The 19,127-nt window shown below is 36.3% G+C and overlaps 1 protein-coding gene across 2 annotated transcripts; it reads right to left on the bottom strand.

Moving 5' to 3' along the window:
• Positions 1–949: 949 nt before the first annotated feature.
• Positions 950–17,319, bottom strand: PSMC1 (proteasome 26S subunit, ATPase 1). 2 transcript variants are annotated; one of them, XM_058162536.1, is made up of 11 exons: positions 17,218–17,319; positions 15,927–15,980; positions 14,843–14,939; positions 14,130–14,254; positions 12,824–13,009; positions 11,676–11,804; positions 10,668–10,764; positions 6,100–6,289; positions 3,846–3,997; positions 2,407–2,561; positions 950–1,304 (listed from the first exon to the last, which is right to left on the bottom strand). In XM_058162536.1, exons 1-11 carry the CDS (start codon positions 17,218–17,220, stop codon positions 1,170–1,172), a joined length of 1,323 nt encoding a protein of 440 aa, XP_058018519.1. In that variant the 5' UTR covers positions 17,221–17,319; the 3' UTR covers positions 950–1,169. The 2 variants fall into 2 exon arrangements, with proteins under 2 accessions (XP_058018519.1, XP_058018520.1); XM_058162537.1 differs by lacking the exon at positions 14,130–14,254 and having other exon boundaries at positions 12,824–12,870.
• Positions 17,320–19,127: the final 1,808 nt, after the last annotated feature.

The following is a 19,127-nucleotide window of genomic DNA, read 5'->3' as shown; positions in this document are numbered from 1 at the left end:
TTACCTTGCTTGCAAGAACTGAATCAGGACAGCTTGACTATAGAAGTGGAAAGGAGGAATTGGCTCTGTTTTTAAAGATTATTTACCTTATTTGTCCAAATAACCTGAAGCAATGAAATCTCATTGCTTATTATGTATGTATGATTTGGCAAATCATAGCCTTAGGGGACTGAGAACTAAATGAAATGAAACAAGACTCTTCAGACATCAAAACCATTTTCACTGCAGACAGCAGTTCTGTTTCAAAACTTTCTTTCTGATAACTAACTGCATGAATTTTCCACGAATCAGGTCCTTTTGCAGTATTTCCCCCACTATATTTTTCAGTACCTTTCTGGATATATATGTAAATTCAAGGAACGTACATTCAGCTGCACTTTAGACTAAGTGTCACAACCAATTAGAGAACATTTGCAGAGTCTGCTAAAAATGTCAATTTGTAGACTAAGAGGCAACAGAACACCTGGGGCACACATTAAAAACCCTTCTTTGCTTAAATTCTAATCCAATCATCCCAATTCACTTGGAAATCAATTTTTAATGACAAAGTATTTCACAATGAATGTATGTATGATTTGGCAAATCATAGCCTTAGGGGACTGAGAACTAAATGAAATGAAACAAGACTCTTCAGACATCAAAACCATTTTCACTGCAGACAGCAGTTCTGTTTCAAAACTTTCTTTCTGATAACTAACTAACATGAATTTTCCACGAATCAGGTCCTTTTGCAGTATTTCCCCCACTATATTTTTCAGTACCTTTCTGGATATATATGTAAATTCAAGGAACGTACATTCAGCTGCACTTTAGACTAAGTGTCACAACCAATTAGAGAACATTTGCAGAGTCTGCTAAAAATGTCAATTTGTAGACTAAGAGGCAACAGAACACCTGGGGCACACATTAAAAACCCTTCTTTGCTTAAATTCTAATCCAATCATCCCAATTCACTTGGAAATCAATTTTTAATGACAAAGTATTTCACAATGAATGTATGCCACAATACACAGACATTCACAGTAAGTGAATGATCATATTTTCAGTAGGAAAAACTTTTTTTGTATTCACTAACACCTTGCTCACTAATACTTTTTCCACATTCTGAAGGAAAAAAAAAAGGTTCAAGCAATTAAGCCCATCCTAGGACCAAAACAAAGGTGGGGAAGTTAAAGGTAGAGACCTTCCGGAGTGCCTTCCTGTTTCTTATAAAGAACATTTTCTTTTGATTTTTTGAAGTCTTCGTTTGTTACTTTCATTCTTCGTTCACGCAGAGCCATCAAACCAGCTTCTGTGCAGATGGCCTATTAGAAATGGAAGCATTTGATTAGAAAATCAGGAGTCTGACTTGCATGAAGTGGTAAGAACCAGTAATGTTCAAGCAAGTTGGTGGCCCTTATGTATGCTAAAAACCATAGGGTTGAAAGAAGCATTAAATATTCATTAATTAGAAAAAAATGTGATCTGACTAATGCACAGCAAACATTACTAATATTAGATTATCTTTCCCTCCCTAATTGTAATTCCCCTGAAAGAGTGTAACATGCTAGTCACAACAGAGGTCAGTAACATTTAATAGATGTATAGGCAAACTTCCCTAGCTACCAATATTCCTTAGTGAAAACAGCCCCACCAATTCTTTACAAGTTTTTTACATCAAGCGTGCAATGACAGGTTGCCAAATGTTCATTTTCTTTTCCATTGATGATTTCCCCCTCCCAATAATGACCATTAACGCTCTTCCAAATATTTATGGCGGGGACATTCCCTTCCTTCAGAAGATTGCCATAACAATGAAATATTTACTACAGGTACTTCTCAACTTATGACCAGAATTGACCCCAAAATTTCTATTGCTAAGCGAGACAGTTGTTAAACGAGTGGTTGTCCCATTTTACAACATTTCTTGCCACAGTTGTTAAGGGAATCACTGAAGTTAAGTTATTAACATGGTTGTTAAGTGGATCTGGCTTTCCCATTGACTTTGCTTGTCAGAAGGTAGCAAAAGGTGGTCACATGACCCAGAGACACTGCAACCATCAAAAATATGAACCAGTTGCCAAGCGGCTGACTTTTGATCATGTGACCACAGGGATGGCAATGGTCCTAAGTTTGAAAAGGGGTCACAAGTTACTTTTTTCTGTGCTGTTGTAACTTCGAACAGGCAGTAAACAAATTGTTGTAAGTCCAGGACTACCTGTATCGGAAAGTAGAAAAACCAGCGATTTTAAAAATGGGTGAAAAAGAGAAAAGAAAGACAGTGACTGGGGCTTTCTGGAAGTAAAATTACAGGTTAAACAAAGGACATTTGTAGTCTTCATTGGAAAGAGATGCCATATACTGCATGATAACAAACGCTCAATTAATTTCGGGGGGGGGAAAATCATTTGTTATCAAGGATTTTACCTTTATATCTGCCCCAGACAGATCATCTTTAGCCATTATCAACTCATCTAGAGTAACGTCATCTGCCAAAGTCATTCTGCTGGTGTGAATCTGAAAGATGCGTTTCTTTGTTTTTTCATCTGGCAGAGGAAATTCTATCTTCCTGTCAATACGTCCTAGAATTTAGAAAAGACAATTAGCAGTTTCAATTTTTGCCTGTGGAATCAAAAATAACAAGCTTTCCTTGGAAAATAACATCATTATTTAGCCTTGATACTATCTCAGAAAATACCAGTGCATTTTTGGACAGTTACGTTAGATGTGTAGAATTTCATTTTTATTTCCTCCCCACTTCACAAATACAATTATTTCTCCTTACTGATGGACCAAAACATTTCTTCTTCCCTCAAATTTCATAAGCCATACAAATATTTATATTTCAAATTATTTCACGTACTGTTCAATATCAAGTTACATGAATAGGCACTCCAGAAATTTTCTTTCTTAATCCCAATCACATATTGATTAAATTACTATCAGTTGTTGCACCATGCTTTTTCAGTCTTGGCTGCAAATGTGGCAAATTGACAATTGAAAGGGAAAAAAAGAATTTGAGTAATAAGACCTATCTCCCACACTTGCAAGCTCTTTGTGTGAAATGGTTGTCATGACATTTCCCCAAAATTCCACATGATCCCACCATCCCCAAAAGAATGAAGAGTCTTAAGGGAGATCCTTTCTTTGTGTGTGTATATGTGCTTACACAATATTCTAAAATTTAATATATGTCTGTTTCTATTCAATCCATCTGGTCCAGCAAGTGAGTCACACCCTGGATCCTGAGTGTGTGCTGGCAGAGGAGAATCTTTCTACCATGCCATCCATCCATCTTCTTTCTGGAGATCTGACTGGTCCCAACCCTGTTGGCCTTCCACCAGGTCTTGAAGAGCTGGTTCTGTGCTTGAGCTTGTTGCCTGGTTGCATTGATTGATGTTTTTACAATGTTCCCTTGACCGCTATGTGTTTTATGTTTTTGTATAGGGTTAGGGTTTTTGTATAGGATTTTATTACTTTTAATATTGTTAGTCACTGAGAATTATATATTTATGATAGCCATAAAATCAAATACATACATATATATATATGCACACATCCTTACAAACATAATAATAAAAGCTGTAGAAAAATGCGTAAAATTTGTAGAAAATGCGTAACTCATTCTCTAGATTACTGTTTTTTCTGAGCAGGCCAAATTGAGTGAAAAGTGAACCTTTTGAAAGAGCAAAACATTTCAAGCTTTTGGATTCCTAAGTTTTTTCAAACCATTTCCAGAAACACAGAACCCTCTAGGAAACATCATGACATAACGTATAGGGAAAAGACCACATTGTTCTACATGAAACTAATCATTAGAAGCAGTTAGATTTTAAGTAGTTAAATATGACCATCATATTTTTTACCTGGTCTGATTAAAGCTGGATCCAATGTTTCTATTCTGTTAGTAGCCATGATCACCTTTACATCTCCACGTGAATCAAACCCATCTAACTGGTTCAGCAACTCCAACATTGTTCTCTGGATTTCCCTTTCTCCCCCCGAGTTAGAATCATACCTTTGGAATAGGAAAAAATATACCTAAATTGAGGTTAGAATACCTATAGAACAATCTTTTTCTTTACCTACAGCAATCCAGTGAGAAGCCACAAGTCAATGAATTACATTTTGGTAGAAGTAAGGAATATACAGAACACTGTTTGCCCAGGATAAGACGTCATTTCTGAAGTTCAATTAAAAACTCTGATTAGAGTATAGTAGGTTCTGCAGCTGAAAGAATGCTATGAGCAGCATTTCTTAATTTCCAAGTTAAGATATCATAACATTAATTCATAATCCATAATAGCAGTTTTGTATTTGCAGCTATTTTCCTGCTCCAAGTGATTCCTATTCAAAGATGAATCTTCAAAAATTAAACATTAGATAAGAAATTATTATAAGCACATACAGAAATTCATCGCCTCTTTCCTCTCCATGTTCACTCAGTCAATACTAAAGATTATCTTTCAACAAACAACCACACATGATATACTTTTATTTATGCACATATTTGCCACAAAGTAAACTTCAAAAAAGGACAAAGCTGTAAAAATTAAGTTAATATTAAATGAATCAATAACAAATTGACTGTAAAATAAAGCACTTGTTCTTAAATCTATTCCTCTATTTGCATATACACATGAACAACTCTCCCTTCCACACACATACTCTGCCTCCCCATAGCAGTAGAAAAAAAATATAGGAGGAGGAAACAGAATGAGAATGGGTTATGGGAAGAAAGGAAGAGAAGAAAAATGGCAGATGAAAATCTATGCAGATTTAATTCGTAGTAAATGTTACTGAAGTGAATGGTTTGTACGGTACTCCTAGGAAGGTGTGTTTTAGATTTCTAATCCTCCAGAAATGTTATGAAATTCAGTCATAGTCTTTCTACATTCAAGGGGGAGGACGGAGTGATGCCCTCAATAAATCCATTGATTGGCAAAATAAACCCAATGGGATTTCTCTTTCTCCTGCCTTCTCCATTCCAACAATTCCCTTTACGGAAGTATATCCAACAAAATATTTTCCATCTCCCTTTCAGGCCTATCTCTTGTCTCTAGTACTTTATTCTTGGCAAACATAAAATAATGTTCCACTTCCTCAGTGCGTGGACTGATCAACAAATTGGACATGGATGCAAAATATCCAAATTCAAACCCCCCTAAATCTAATTTGCAAGGTTGTGGTGAGGTGTTGTGCCTCGCTCGCCCCCCTCTCTGCAGCCGGGCCCCTCTCGTCTCCTGCCGGATGCTGATAATGCAGAAGAATGGCCTGACATGCCTCCAGCCCCCAGTCCTGGCACCATGCCCGGACAAACGGAGCAGCTGGGCCCCTCCCCCACAGCATGTGAGCCTGGGGAATGTGAAGCCAGTCACAAGCTGGAATTGCCAACAGCTGGAGGCTGGAGGGACCCACGCTTCTGGAGAGAGGAGAGGCGACGTCAGCAAAAGGAAGGGAGGGGCAGGCCTGGATAAGTGCTGAGTCATGGCGTCAGACCCCATGGCCTATATAAAGGATCTGCTTTCTGGCATTCTTTGAGTCAGGCAAAGTCTAAATTGGATTGCTGAAGTCACATCCTGGTCTCCTGCCTGCCCTGAGAACTCTGACAGAACTTTGGCAAAGCTGCAGAGGCACGCTTGATATGGACTTTCCCGACCCGGCCATCAGAGGAGTGGGACACGACATGAGGATAAAAATAAAGGAATTCTCCTAGTCTTGAATCCCCCCACCCTCCAAAAAAATAAACTGGGATGAAACACAGTAATAAACTGTATAATATTTCAAAAACAATTATTGAGTCTGAATTCATTAAAAAGAAAAAATGCATTCTAGCTACCCATTCCACATTAGCCCTCCTCCCTAAAAATGTCAGTTTTTAGCAATACAATTAAATATTTTATAAATTAAAGAAATGATTAAGCTCAGATATTTTAGTGTTTAGAAATGTCTAGAACTAATATTCCCCTACAAGTATAAGGCCTTACAATTGAAGATGGCAGCATATAAACCACTTCTAGTGACTCAAACTATTATTTCTGAAAACCAATTTAAAGAAAGGAAAGAGTGTTAAAAGATATGCATGTGATGCTCAGCATGGGAATGACTATGACATCCTACCTTTTGGTACCTATGGCATCAATTTCATCAATGAAGACAATTGACGGGGCATGTTCCTCAGCTACTCGAAAAAGTTCTCGAACAAGTTTTGGTCCATCTCCCAAATATTTCTGGATAAGTTCAGAACCAACCACTCTCAGGAAGGTGGCAGAAGTCTGATTTGCCACTGCTTTGGCTAATAACGTTTTACCTGTTTAATTACAAAATGCCAAAAGGTTAGCATATTCTCCATCTTGTGTTACACTTACATGCAGGAAGGCAATCACCCAAATCTGAATATTGACAAAAGCCCTCAAGCTCTCTACTATAGATCAAGTTTGGCATTTTAAGTCAATAAACAATGGGGTTATACTCTGGAAGTGTTTACATGCTTAAGAAACAAACAGATTTTTCCTATTTGAACTCACTGTCTGAAGTGAAGCAAGAACAGATAAACTGACTTCCTGTCAATTTAAAAAGATGATCAGAAAGTATTCTTTGTCGTTTTCATATTTGGAATAGGAAATTATTTTATTCTTACATGGTGAAAGCAAAGTAATAGAATGAACAAATCAAATCAACCATACTTGGACAAAGACAGCAGTTTCAGCATCAAAGGACTGACAGATCTCACACACTATGTCCATGCAAGTTAATATGAGAAGTGTAGTTTCACTTGGGGTGCAGAATCATCCACAATGTCCTAATTTTCAAAAACATTTCTTGTAATTTTCCATACTTAATATGAGGGGAAGCATTTCGGTTGATATATTTCTATCTACTTTCTCCACACATCTAGCACTATCATTTTCCAAGCAGATAATAAAATCTGATTTGGCTTGATAAGCATGGATATACCCTGCTTTCCTAGATAAAATTTAGGAAAAATAAAAAACCCAAAACCTGATTCCCTGCCCCCCTTTTTTCTCAAAGTTGAAGAATTAAAGCCTGATTGGGCTTTGAGAACTCTGTGAAATGGATCTAACAAGTACCTGATGTTAATCACAAATTGATTGCTACTTTGTATGAACAGGACAGAAAGCCAAAATGAAAATAAACCATCATATAGATTTAGTAAACAATATCAATTCACTTAAGATTCCAAATTGATCAGTGATTCTAAACATCCATGTTTTAAGTTACCCAATTGTTTGATCAAAAAATCCAAGGTAGAAATAAAAAGCTTTCTTGATAATGATAATTTTTAAGGTTATTAAAATTACTATAAGTATGTTGATATGTTTTTCCTTTTAATTGTAAGCTAGTAAAAGTTTACAGGAACTGAAGCAACATTATGTTTATGGAGATTCTCAGTCATCCAGGTTATGGTTCTCCCAAAGATGCTTGTTCAAGAGGCAACTGGACTTTCTGGTTTTTCTTTGAAGATGTTTCACTTCTCATCCAAGAAGCTTCTTCAGCTCTGACTGGATGGTGGGGAATGGAAGAGTTTATACTGCTGGCAGACAGCTGGTCATTTGCATTGAAGTAGCATTACTTACTGAAGAAGGAGTCTTCTCATAAGTCTAAGCTAAAAAATACATCTGAATAATGGGAGAGATCTGGCTTTGGCTCCTAAATTCAAATTTAGGAAAATAAAAACCCAAAACCTGATTCCCTGCCCCTTTTTCTCAAAGTTGAAGAATTAAAGCCTGATTGGGCTTTGAGAACTCTGACAGAACTTTGGCAAAGCTGCAGAGGCACGCTTGATACGGACTTCCCCGACCCGGCCGTCAGAGGAGTGGGACACGACATGAGGATAAAAGTAAAGGAATTATCCTAGTCTTTAATCCCCACACCCTCCAAAAAAATAAACTGGGATGAAACACAGTAATAAACTGTATAATATTTCAAAAACATTTCTTGTAATTTTCCATACTTAATATGAGGGGAAGCATTTCGGTTGATATATTTCTATCTACTTTCTCCACACATCTAGCACTATCATTTTCCAAGCAGATAATAAAATCTGATTTGGCTTGATAAGCATGGATATACCCTGCTTTCCTAGATAAAATTTAGGAAAAATAAAAAACCCAAAACCTGATTCCCTGCCCCCCTTTTTTCTCAAAGTTGAAGAATTAAAGCCTGATTGGGCTTTGAGAACTCTGTGAAATGGATCTAACAAGTACCTGATGTTAATCACAAATTGATTGCTACTTTGTATGAACAGGACAGAAAGCCAAAATGAAAATAAACCATCATATAGATTTAGTAAACAATATCAATTCACTTAAGATTCCAAATTGATCAGTGATTCTAAACATCCATGTTTTAAGTTACCCAATTGTTTGATCAAAAAATCCAAGGTAGAAATAAAAAGCTTTCTTGATAATGATAATTTTTAAGGTTATTAAAATTACTATAAGTATGTTGATATGTTTTTCCTTTTAATTGTAAGCTAGTAAAAGTTTACAGGAACTGAAGCAACATTATGTTTATGGAGATTCTCAGTCATCCAGGTTATGGTTCTCCCAAAGATGCTTGTTCAAGAGGCAACTGGACTTTCTGGTTTTTCTTTGAAGATGTTTCACTTCTCATCCAAGAAGCTTCTTCAGCTCTGACTGGATGGTGGGGAATGGAAGAGTTTATACTGCTGGCAGACAGCTGGTCATTTGCATTGAAGTAGCATTACTTACTGAAGAAGGAGTCTTCTCATAAGTCTAAGCTAAAAAATACATCTGAATAATGGGAGAGATCTGGCTTTGGCTCCTAAATTCAAATTTAGGAAAATAAAAACCCAAAACCTGATTCCCTGCCCCTTTTTCTCAAAGTTGAAGAATTAAAGCCTGATTGGGCTTTGAGAACTCTGTGAAATGGATCTAACAAGTACCTGATGTTAATCACAAATTGATTGCTACTTTGTATGAACAGGACAGAAAGCCAAAATGAAAATAAACCATCATATAGATTTAGTAAACAATATCAATTCACTTAAGATTCCAAATTGATCAGTGATTCTAAACATCCATGTTTTAAGTTACCCAATTGTTTGATCAAAAAATCCAAGGTAGAAATAAAAAGCTTTCTTGATAATGATAATTTTTAAGGTTATTAAAATTACTATAAGTATGTTGATATGTTTTTCCTTTTAATTGTAAGCTAGTAAAAGTTTACAGGAACTGAAGCAACATTATGTTTATGGAGATTCTCAGTCATCCAGGTTATGGTTCTCCCAAAGATGCTTGTTCAAGAGGCAACTGGACTTTCTGGTTTTTCTTTGAAGATGTTTCACTTCTCATCCAAGAAGCTTCTTCAGCTCTGACTGGATGGTGGGGAATGGAAGAGTTTATACTGCTGGCAGACAGCTGGTCATTTGCATTGAAGTAGCATTACTTACTGAAGAAGGAGTCTTCTCATAAGTCTAAGCTAAAAAATACATCTGAATAATGGGAGAGATCTGGCTTTGGCTCCTAAATTCAAATTTAGGAAAATAAAAACCCAAAACCTGATTCCCTGCCCCCCTTTTTTCTCAAAGTTGAAGAATTAAAGCCTGATTGGGCTTTGAGAACTCTGTGAAATGGATCTAACAAGTACCTGATGTTAATCACAAATTGATTGCTACTTTGTATGAACAGGACAGAAAGCCAAAATGAAAATAAACCATCATATAGATTTAGTAAACAATATCAATTCACTTAAGATTCCAAATTGATCAGTGATTCTAAACATCCATGTTTTAAGTTACCCAATTGTTTGATCAAAAAATCCAAGGTAGAAATAAAAAGCTTTCTTGATAATGATAATTTTTAAGGTTATTAAAATTACTATAAGTATGTTGATATGTTTTTCCTTTTAATTGTAAGCTAGTAAAAGTTTACAGGAACTGAAGCAACATTATGTTTATGGAGATTCTCAGTCATCCAGGTTATGGTTCTCCCAAAGATGCTTGTTCAAGAGGCAACTGGACTTTCTGGTTTTTCTTTGAAGATGTTTCACTTCTCATCCAAGAAGCTTCTTCAGCTCTGACTGGATGGTGGGGAATGGAAGAGTTTATACTGCTGGCAGACAGCTGGTCATTTGCATTGAAGTAGCATTACTTACTGAAGAAGGAGTCTTCTCATAAGTCTAAGCTAAAAAATACATCTGAATAATGGGAGAGATCTGGCTTTGGCTCCTAAATTCAAATTTAGGAATTTCTGCCACAATGCTCTCTTCCCTTTACCCCAGGATGCTCTATTGTATCCTGGCTGCTATACTTTTTCCCTCATGGGAACTTCCTTCATTTCTCTCACTAGTGACTCATATCAGTGCTTGAGAAATACCAGTAGCGGTGAGTTTCTGCATCGTATATCATGAAGACACCATCTGATATGTTTGCAGCTATCTAATTTCTTTCTGATGGGGGTAAACAAACTAGACATAAATATGTTATGCTTTAGCTCTTCTTCAAGCACGTTTGAACACACCATCAAATCATAAACAATTTCAAAAACAGCAATAATACACTCATTATACCTTTTAGCCAATACGATGAGACATATGAATCATTCAGGCAGAATGGTAGGCTTTATTGATATAAACACTTCAATATATTATTCTGTAATAAATGCATTGCCACATGCTGATATAAAAATACAAGAAAAAGTTACCTGTGCCAGGAGGCCCATACAGAATGACCCCTTTGGGTGGCTTTATTCCCATTTCTTCATAATACTCAGGATGAGTCAAAGGTAGCTCTACAGATTCCTAGAAGGAAGAAATTACATATATCTTCAAGGGTTGATCAAGCTTTTTATCAACCTAAGTCTCCTCCTGGTTAGAAAATCACAGATCAAGGCACTGCTCTAAGGGCCAATATTAACATTTAATAAACACAATGTGCATGCCATTCATGGAGATGAACACGTAATTTTCAACCTGAATTCCTCTACCTGTTTCCTACCTCAAATCTATTGTTCATTTGAATAAGGTGCACTTCAAATAATTACATTGCCTTTTTTTTTTATACAACTCCTTCAAAGGCTGTGCCTGGCTTTCATCATACATGTATCATATTTCAGGCACAAAATGTTTGAAAAACAAAAGATAACTAAAAATACAAATAGTGTTGAAAGAAGAAATTACAGAGCTGTAAATTATAGAATCAATAAAATTTATTTTCGGTGAGACTGATCCAACTCTAAAAGGGAAGGAAGGACTAACTCATCTAGTCACATATCTTTATGCTACACGCTGCATATCACTCCATCTTAGAAATTCTTTAAAAACATTTCTCCTACCCTTTTGATTGACATACCTAGAGATTAGATCTGGTCTAAGAATTTAGGCTCTTAAACTGGGAAGCCTTGAGGAAAGTTATGAGGTACTGGGTAGGTGAACGTATCTCAGCATGGGACCTACAAAGAATTGTATGAATGGAAAATATATGCATACATTCCTTGGGCAGAAAAGGATTTCTCTGGAGAAGAGATGGTGGCAGTGGCAAATATCACACTATTATTTCAAATAAGTAGTTATTGAAATAAGCAAAATACCAAAGCCATTTAAATAAAAATCACATGGAACAGAAACAGACGTATTGCAATTCCAAGGCATCATCTCGTAATAAAATGTTCTGGCATTTTTCCACTATTGGACAATGCAAGAAATATTAATACCTTGATTTCTTGAATTTGATTATCCAGGCCTCCAATATCTGCATATGTCTCTTGTGGGGCTTTTTCCACTTTCATCACGGTAACTAAAGGATCTGTGTCATCCATCAAGACACCAATCACAGCATGGACCTGTTAAAAGCAAAGGGCAGAAGCATCCAATAGTAAGAAAGCATTTAAGCCATTGCCCTATTACCTGTTTAGCATAAAGTAGAAATTGGAGATTAATAGGACATTTCACAAGGTCAAATTCAGCTCCTAAAATCTATTTCTCAGAGACTGGCACTCTGTGGCTTCTGGTTAAATGTAGTTAAATTGATGACAGTTTCTTTCCCAGACCACTGGAAAAAGTGAAGGCCTCCTGGCAAATCTGAAGGTTATGGGGACGCACCTCAACCTTTTTGGGAAGGGATGAGCAAGTACCGTGGACAAGCCAGGTCACGTGTTATATTCTCTACATAATTACTCTATTATATATTCTCTACATAATGACAGGTTGCACAAATACAAATAATTTTACAGGTCAGCAGATAGACCTGGTCTCAACTGTCACTTTGGTGTGACTCAGTCTGGACACATAGTAGTAGATAAATTATGATCCTGTCATCATTTGTATTTATATTTTTTGTTGGAATGCTACAACCTTGGTTGGTTCTGATAAACAAAAAGACAGAATTGCAACTTAACTTGCTTCATTTCATTTTCGGTGGGGGGCACTATCACCTTGTTACTGAGGTTGTTTAAATTTTGCTGAGTCTGTAGCTTTTTAAAGAAAATCATAACCAAAATAAACAACCCCCCCCCACCTCCTTGCAAGCTGTAAACCTAGCATACTGCTTGGAGGGAAGGCAAGAAACCAGCAGGCGCATCCTATTGGGTGGAGGTCTGGCAAATTTCCATTGTTTTTTTCTTTTTAATCAGAATACTGTAAGAATGTTATAATTTATGAATATATGCCTGAGTAGTTTCTTTTTCTCTGTAGAAGGGAATCTCCTAATGTTACTGGTCATATACAATCAGTTCTGAGAGACTACATTGTCTTCATCGTGGTAAAATTAATGGCTTTTAGTTTAATCTAGATAATATTAAGATATTCATAACATTTATCTACTTTTAGTGCTTTCAATTAGAGATGAAAAAGCAAGAATTACCTTATGATTAAGTAGAACTGAACATCCTGGCTCTAGCAAATCCTTGTCTACAAAAGAAAGAATACTGACATAGTGTTCTGATCCCACTGATGTGGACACAATAGCATGATTATCATCAATTATCTCCTCTAAGGTCCCTACAGACATTGGAGTCCCTCTCAGATCATCCACCTTTGACCTCTCTTCCTGCAAACAAGCACACAAAAAGAGGCTATGATTAGGTATTACAAATTGCCAGGCATTCCAACAATTTCTATATCTATTACACAATTAAGAAATGATAATTTTATGTCATCCTCAACAATCCCAAAACAGAAGAATCGTCTAAGTATTCTCACTCTTAATAGTATCTCACTATTAACGTCTAAGTATTAAGCATCTAATATCTTAATACTTAGACCTCACATAAATACTATTTCAATTACATTCTCAGAAATGATTTAAAATATTCAGTTGGTATTATCTACCTCGACAGTCAAACTAGGTCTGGTTTATTTTTACATTTCTCATAATGGAGAAATGAAAACTGAGATTCCTACAAGGATCATCTATGAGACTGGGACTGAAATGTAAATGATCTGTATTAGGTCAGCAAGATTATTTAGTCAAATTACTTGATGACACCAAACTATTTAAGAGAGTTAGTCTAAAAAGGAAAGAGCATATGAATGGCATTTAAATGGACATATATTAGTACATAAATTTAACAGACATTTAACTATAAGTAGGTAGTAAATGAAATAAACTCTGCATTATCTAATGGGATGTGAGATGAGAAAGGAAAAGGACTTTAGGATTATGGTGATCAATAGAATTGAAGTGCTGACTATAAATATCTTGTTGGAACAGAATTATAGAATTCAGAGATTTTTAAAGTTTTTTTATGGTGTTATTGCAAACATGCCACCAAAATAGTTCTCACAAATAAAGTCAATGCGAGTAGCTGGTTCACTTAACAATTATTTGACTCACTTAACTGCAGTGATTTGATTAACAATCATGGCAAAAAGGTTATTAAATCTTTTGTAAAATCGGGTACAACTCAGAAACCACCTTCCTTAGCAATGAAATTCTTGTCCCAATTGAGGTTGTAAGTTGCATTCTACCTTTATTTAAAAATCAGATCAATTGGTATGGAGTACCATGGCATTTTAGAGATTTAACATTTGTTCTTTTTCAGTCTTTTTTTTATATGGGTGAATGAAGTGAAGTTAGAAGATACTAAATAGAGAATAAGTAAGTTGATAACAAAAAAAAAACCCTGATAAATTTAAGCAGTTTTTTTTCCTATTCAAAGCATACATACCTCTTGCTTTTCTTCCAAAGGTTTCATCTGTTCTTGGTTTCTAATGAACTCTTCCTCCATCAGAAGATAATCCTTAATTCTTTCCAACTTCAATAATTTGAGTCTGCACTGAGTATGAGGAGTGACTACAATTAAATAAAATAATTTCTAAATGTAGAGTCTGGAATAATACATTCAACTTGTTTAGGTGAATTGAAAAAAGGGACAGTGAACGAAAATAATTTTGAAATTCCTATCTATTGTCTGGGGTGCTTCTTGTTCCTATTATTTTGGGCACTGCTTTTTGATGGAATAATTGTCTTTTTGCATGGAACTGATGTAACAATATGTGAGTCTAAACAAAATCCAAGCACATGATTTAAAGAAATTCTCGAGAGGGCTGCATCTTATTCCAAGGAAAGATAAATCATTTTTTTATGTTTGTAAAATAATCAATTCCTAAATCAATCAAAAATGTGGCTTCTTCCAACTCTTATGATTTAATATTCTGGATCATATGATATAGTACCTAAAGATGAAAATATCTAAGTGTTTGCTCTATTTCAGAACAAACCACTGTGTAACCTAATTCAGTCCCAGTTACTCTTTAGCCCTTCAATGTTTCAAGATGAAAGCTTTGAAAACTAAATTGTTCAAGTACAAAATGGGGGCTTTTTGCACGCTGAAAAAACTTAGCTATAGCTACTCAGGGATATGGCACAAACCATGCTTACCCAGTGGAAGTTTGCTGGCAGCATCTGGTCCCTTTGTTTTCTTCTTCTTTTTCCCCACTCGTGTTGGAACTGGGGGTTCATATTTCTTCTTTTTGTCCTTTTTATTTTAAAAACCAAGTTAAAAAGTAATTTATAGAAAGTAATATGCATCTAAGATTCCAACTCAAGTTGGAGGTTTTGTCAAATATTTCAAAAATTCTACATTGCCCAATATTTCATAAATCATCTAAACCAAACTATAATTATATTGCTTTCTAGATAAATTGGGATTTAACTTTCATAATTCTCCATGGCATAGAGGCTGATTACTTGAGGGACTGCCTGTTTCCCTTAGTGTCTGCTCAGCCAATTTGACCTTGGTGTGTTCCAGATTGAAATGTCATCTATTGGGAGCGCATAAAGACATCTTCTTTGTAGCAGTGTCTGACCTTTGAAATTAGGATGGCCTCCAATCTGTTGTTGTTTAGAAGAGGTGTGAAGACCTATCTCTTTACCCAGTCTTTGACAAGGGAGAGTGAGACCACGTGTTTCATTCCATATGGTCTTCCCCACTTTCCATTTTTATTTAATAATTTTGTAGTTGTGAGCTGGCCAGAGTTACTGGGAGTCTGGTAGCATACAGACTTAATAAATTATAATTATTATCAATGTGTCTACAGGGAAGGTTTTAACGTTGAATTATGAACTATGATTTATCTTAACTATGGTTATTAGAAACAAGACAGTTTCAAATTTTGAGCAGAACCATAGTTTCTATTAAATCATAGGGTCCAGATTAAATAACAAACTATAATCAATAAAAATGAAAGAGAAAGGCACATAAATCATGTCATATTTAAATTATCTACTTATTCACATACACTACAGTAAAAGCAACTACATAATTCTGAAAACTAGATCACTGCAATGAAAATTTAACATCAGTTCATAATATATAAAAAACCACAATATTTGATTTTCGGAGTTTTTATAATAAGGGCAACTGAGAGAAAAATATATTTGTAGCTTCTTAATTAGCATGGAAAATGTTTTCTACAAATATTCTCTTAACAAAGCACACCAGGTAAAAGTTATTTTTCCTTACTTTGTCATCCTTCTTACCACCTCCAGGACCATGTCCACCACTCTGACTCTGACCCTACATTCAAAGAGACAAAACATCAATGAAACTCAGAAAAGGAAAAAAAACCATAAACTATGTACAAATTCAAATTCAGTTTTTCCTTCGAAACAATTGTCAAAAGAATGAAGACAGAAGTAATTCCCCTTTCATTCATCTGACACTCTCAAAAACTGTTCCAGAAAACTCTCCAGAACAGGGAAATGCTACACAACAAAGGAAATGTTTTTGATGTGCAAGAAGAAACCCATACACCACACTGATTTCCCCACTGGGTCCAATTCATTTTAAGGAAATGAACTTCTAAGCGTAAATAGGACATAACTTTCTAAGAGTCCTTTTGGTGATTACCATTTTGGCCGAAATTCTGAAAAACAGAATCACATTCCAAGTTGTATACAAAACGGTAAGCAAATGATAATTAAAGGGGGTTATACTTTAAGCATCCTAAATTATCTGCAGCAAACAATTTATCAGTTAATCTTTGAAGAAATCACAAGGCAGCATGGCAATTTATTTAAACAACTATATTTCCACAAGTACTAGATTTATTTTGGTTGACTATAGCAAGACTATCTGTGCATTTAAGGTCACTAAATAACACTGGACCTAATTAATGGAACAAATAGCAAAAACACCCTTAGGAGTCATTGAACTGCTACATATACAGGAGCAATAAGCAAGAATTTTCTGTTTTGACGTTGTTCGCAATCTCGCAATGCAACCCTGGTGTAGAAAGAAACTGTAAATTCCCACGCCACACAAGGATGTCTGTAAATATAATGCGTATCGTGTTTGTCTCTGTATGGAAAAATTATATCCATACATGTATGTATGTATGTATGTATGTATGTATGTATGTATGTATATGAGACCTGCACATTGGACAACCGCCCAGCAGTTAAAGAGGGATAGTAGTTAAAATGGTGGTGACGGGTAGAGAGCCCCATTTTCTTTTCTGACCGGTAAGAAAATCAGGCTCTCTTCCCGTCACCACCGCTACGTATCCAAGGCTATTTTGGCCTAACCTGCCCCCAAAAACGCCACTTCCCCGCACTTCTCAGCTATGGAAACGAACGATGCGATCATGACATCGCATAACAGCGTCTGAAGCACCCAGGCCGGGAGGAAAGGATATTCTGGCTTAAGGGAATCGGTCTCACCCAGCGGACACTTGGAAGAGGCTCCAAACGGGCCTTAACAAGCCCACCCGCAGCCCCCCTCCCTCCCCCAAGCCCCCTTTTTCCCCCCTCACCATCCTGCTCCCTCAGAATCCAACCCCGGAAATCGAACGGCTTCCTAGAGGAGCCGGAGCGGAAGTAAGCGCGATACGGGGCGCGAGGAGGATCAATTCTCCTTTCGGGAGGGAGAGAGAGAGAGAGAGAGAGAGAGAGGGTGGAATTAGATGATCGTCGCCTCCCAGAGGGCGGAGGTGGAAAGGGTGAATTGGCCTTTTGGCGGGTAGAGAAAGCCTCTAGTCTTTGGTTTATGACGGGTGTGTATGTGAGCTACATCTAACGGTACCTAGTGAGATAACAAATCCATATTAAGTTAGTAGGGGTGGCGGGGGGCTTGTACGTCCTGCGCAGCACATCACCGCGTTGCTGCTTGTGTCCTTTTTCGACATCTAATACAACAAAATACCTTATGCCACCAGACTTGAAATCCTTAGAACTTAGAAAACTTAGAACTCCTTCGCCTTCGACAGGACCTGTGTTTAACTCATAGAAAAATTTTATTTTATTTATTTATTTAATTTTGTCATAACAATATACACAAGCATAACAAGCATAACACAAAAGATTATATAATATATAAACATATATATGAGGAGAAACAAGGTAGTATAAGCATATATATATATATATAGGGGAAGAAACAATAGGACAGGAACGGTAGGCACATTTGTGCTCTTATGCATGCCCCTGTAGGAATTTAGCACCCACCCCTCTCCTAGAAGAATGAAATATTTTAGAAAATATTTAAAAAGGCAGAATATATTTCCCTGGATGAGAAATGGAGAAACGTGTTTTAAACACAAAGCAGCTTCCTGACTCCCCCCCCCACCTTTGTCAATGGGCCATTAAAGCCTCAGCTAAGCTCACTCATTTCCCCCCACCTTTGTCAACCATCATCTGCATCATAATAGAACCCATCTAGAACAGAAACTCACCACATGGCAAGGCTCAGGCAAGCTTGAGGGACAACCTACAATGTTAGCTAAGACCCCTAGACCACCTGGGAGTTTGACAACCAATCAGGATACTCTTCCTGTGCCCCAGAAAGTTCAAAGTCAGAAAAAGCATAAAGCCAGGGAGCACACAGGATCTCAGCCCTTTTCTGTTCAGGATCTCAAGCCATGTGATCCTGACCACCATTAAACCATCTTTCCAAGCAGTCTCCATGTTTCCAGTGTCTTTGTCCCCACTTGGAACTGAACCCAGATGGATATTTCTTCCAACACCCATTAGGAGTCCTCTAGAAATGTGGTGAGGTCAACAGTGGATAGATTTTTAATAAAGCTTTTGGGGTTATTTATTTATTTATTTATTTATTTGATTTTATTTGTCATAACAATATACACAAGGATAACAAGCATAACACATAACAAGCATAACACAAAGATTATATAATATATATATGAGCTATATATATGAGGAGAAACAAGGTAGTATAAGCATATATATATATAGGGAAGAAACAGTAGGACAGGAACGGTAGGCACATTTGTACTCTTATGCAAGCTCCTTACAGTCCTCTTGGGAAAGGGGTGAGGTCAACAGTGGATAGATTTTAATAAAGCTTTTGGGGTTATTTATTTATTTTATTTTATTTGTCATAACAGTATACATAAGCATAAGCATGAAGTATCTATACAACATATAAGTATATATATGAGCTATATATATGAGGAGAAACAAGGTAGTATAAGCATATATATATATGAGTATAATATATATATGAGTATAATATATATAAGTATATATATGAGCTATATATATGAGCTATATATATGAGCTATATATATGAGGAGAAACAAGGTAGTATAAGCATATATATATATATATATATAGGGAAGAAACAATAGGACAGGAACAGTAGGCACATTTGTACTGTTATGCAAGCTCCTTACAGTCCTCTTGGGAAAGGGTGAGGTCAACAGTG

This window comes from Ahaetulla prasina, chromosome 1 (genome assembly GCF_028640845.1).
Source record: "Ahaetulla prasina isolate Xishuangbanna chromosome 1, ASM2864084v1, whole genome shotgun sequence".
NCBI lineage: Eukaryota > Metazoa > Chordata > Lepidosauria > Squamata > Colubridae > Ahaetulla > Ahaetulla prasina.
The sequence above is the reverse complement of the archived record's forward strand: the minus strand, read 5'-3'. Positions and strand labels throughout refer to the sequence as shown.

Excerpts from the sequence above, each read along its gene's own strand:
- PSMC1 (XM_058162536.1), bottom strand. Across the intron at positions 14,255-14,842 it reads TGCCAGCAAACTTCCACTGG|TCACTCCTCATACTCAGTGC; the intron begins GTAAGCATGGTT and ends ATTTAATTGTAG. Across the intron at positions 10,765-11,675 it reads ATCAAATTCAAGAAATCAAG|GAATCTGTAGAGCTACCTTT; the intron begins GTATTAATATTT and ends TCTTCCTTCTAG.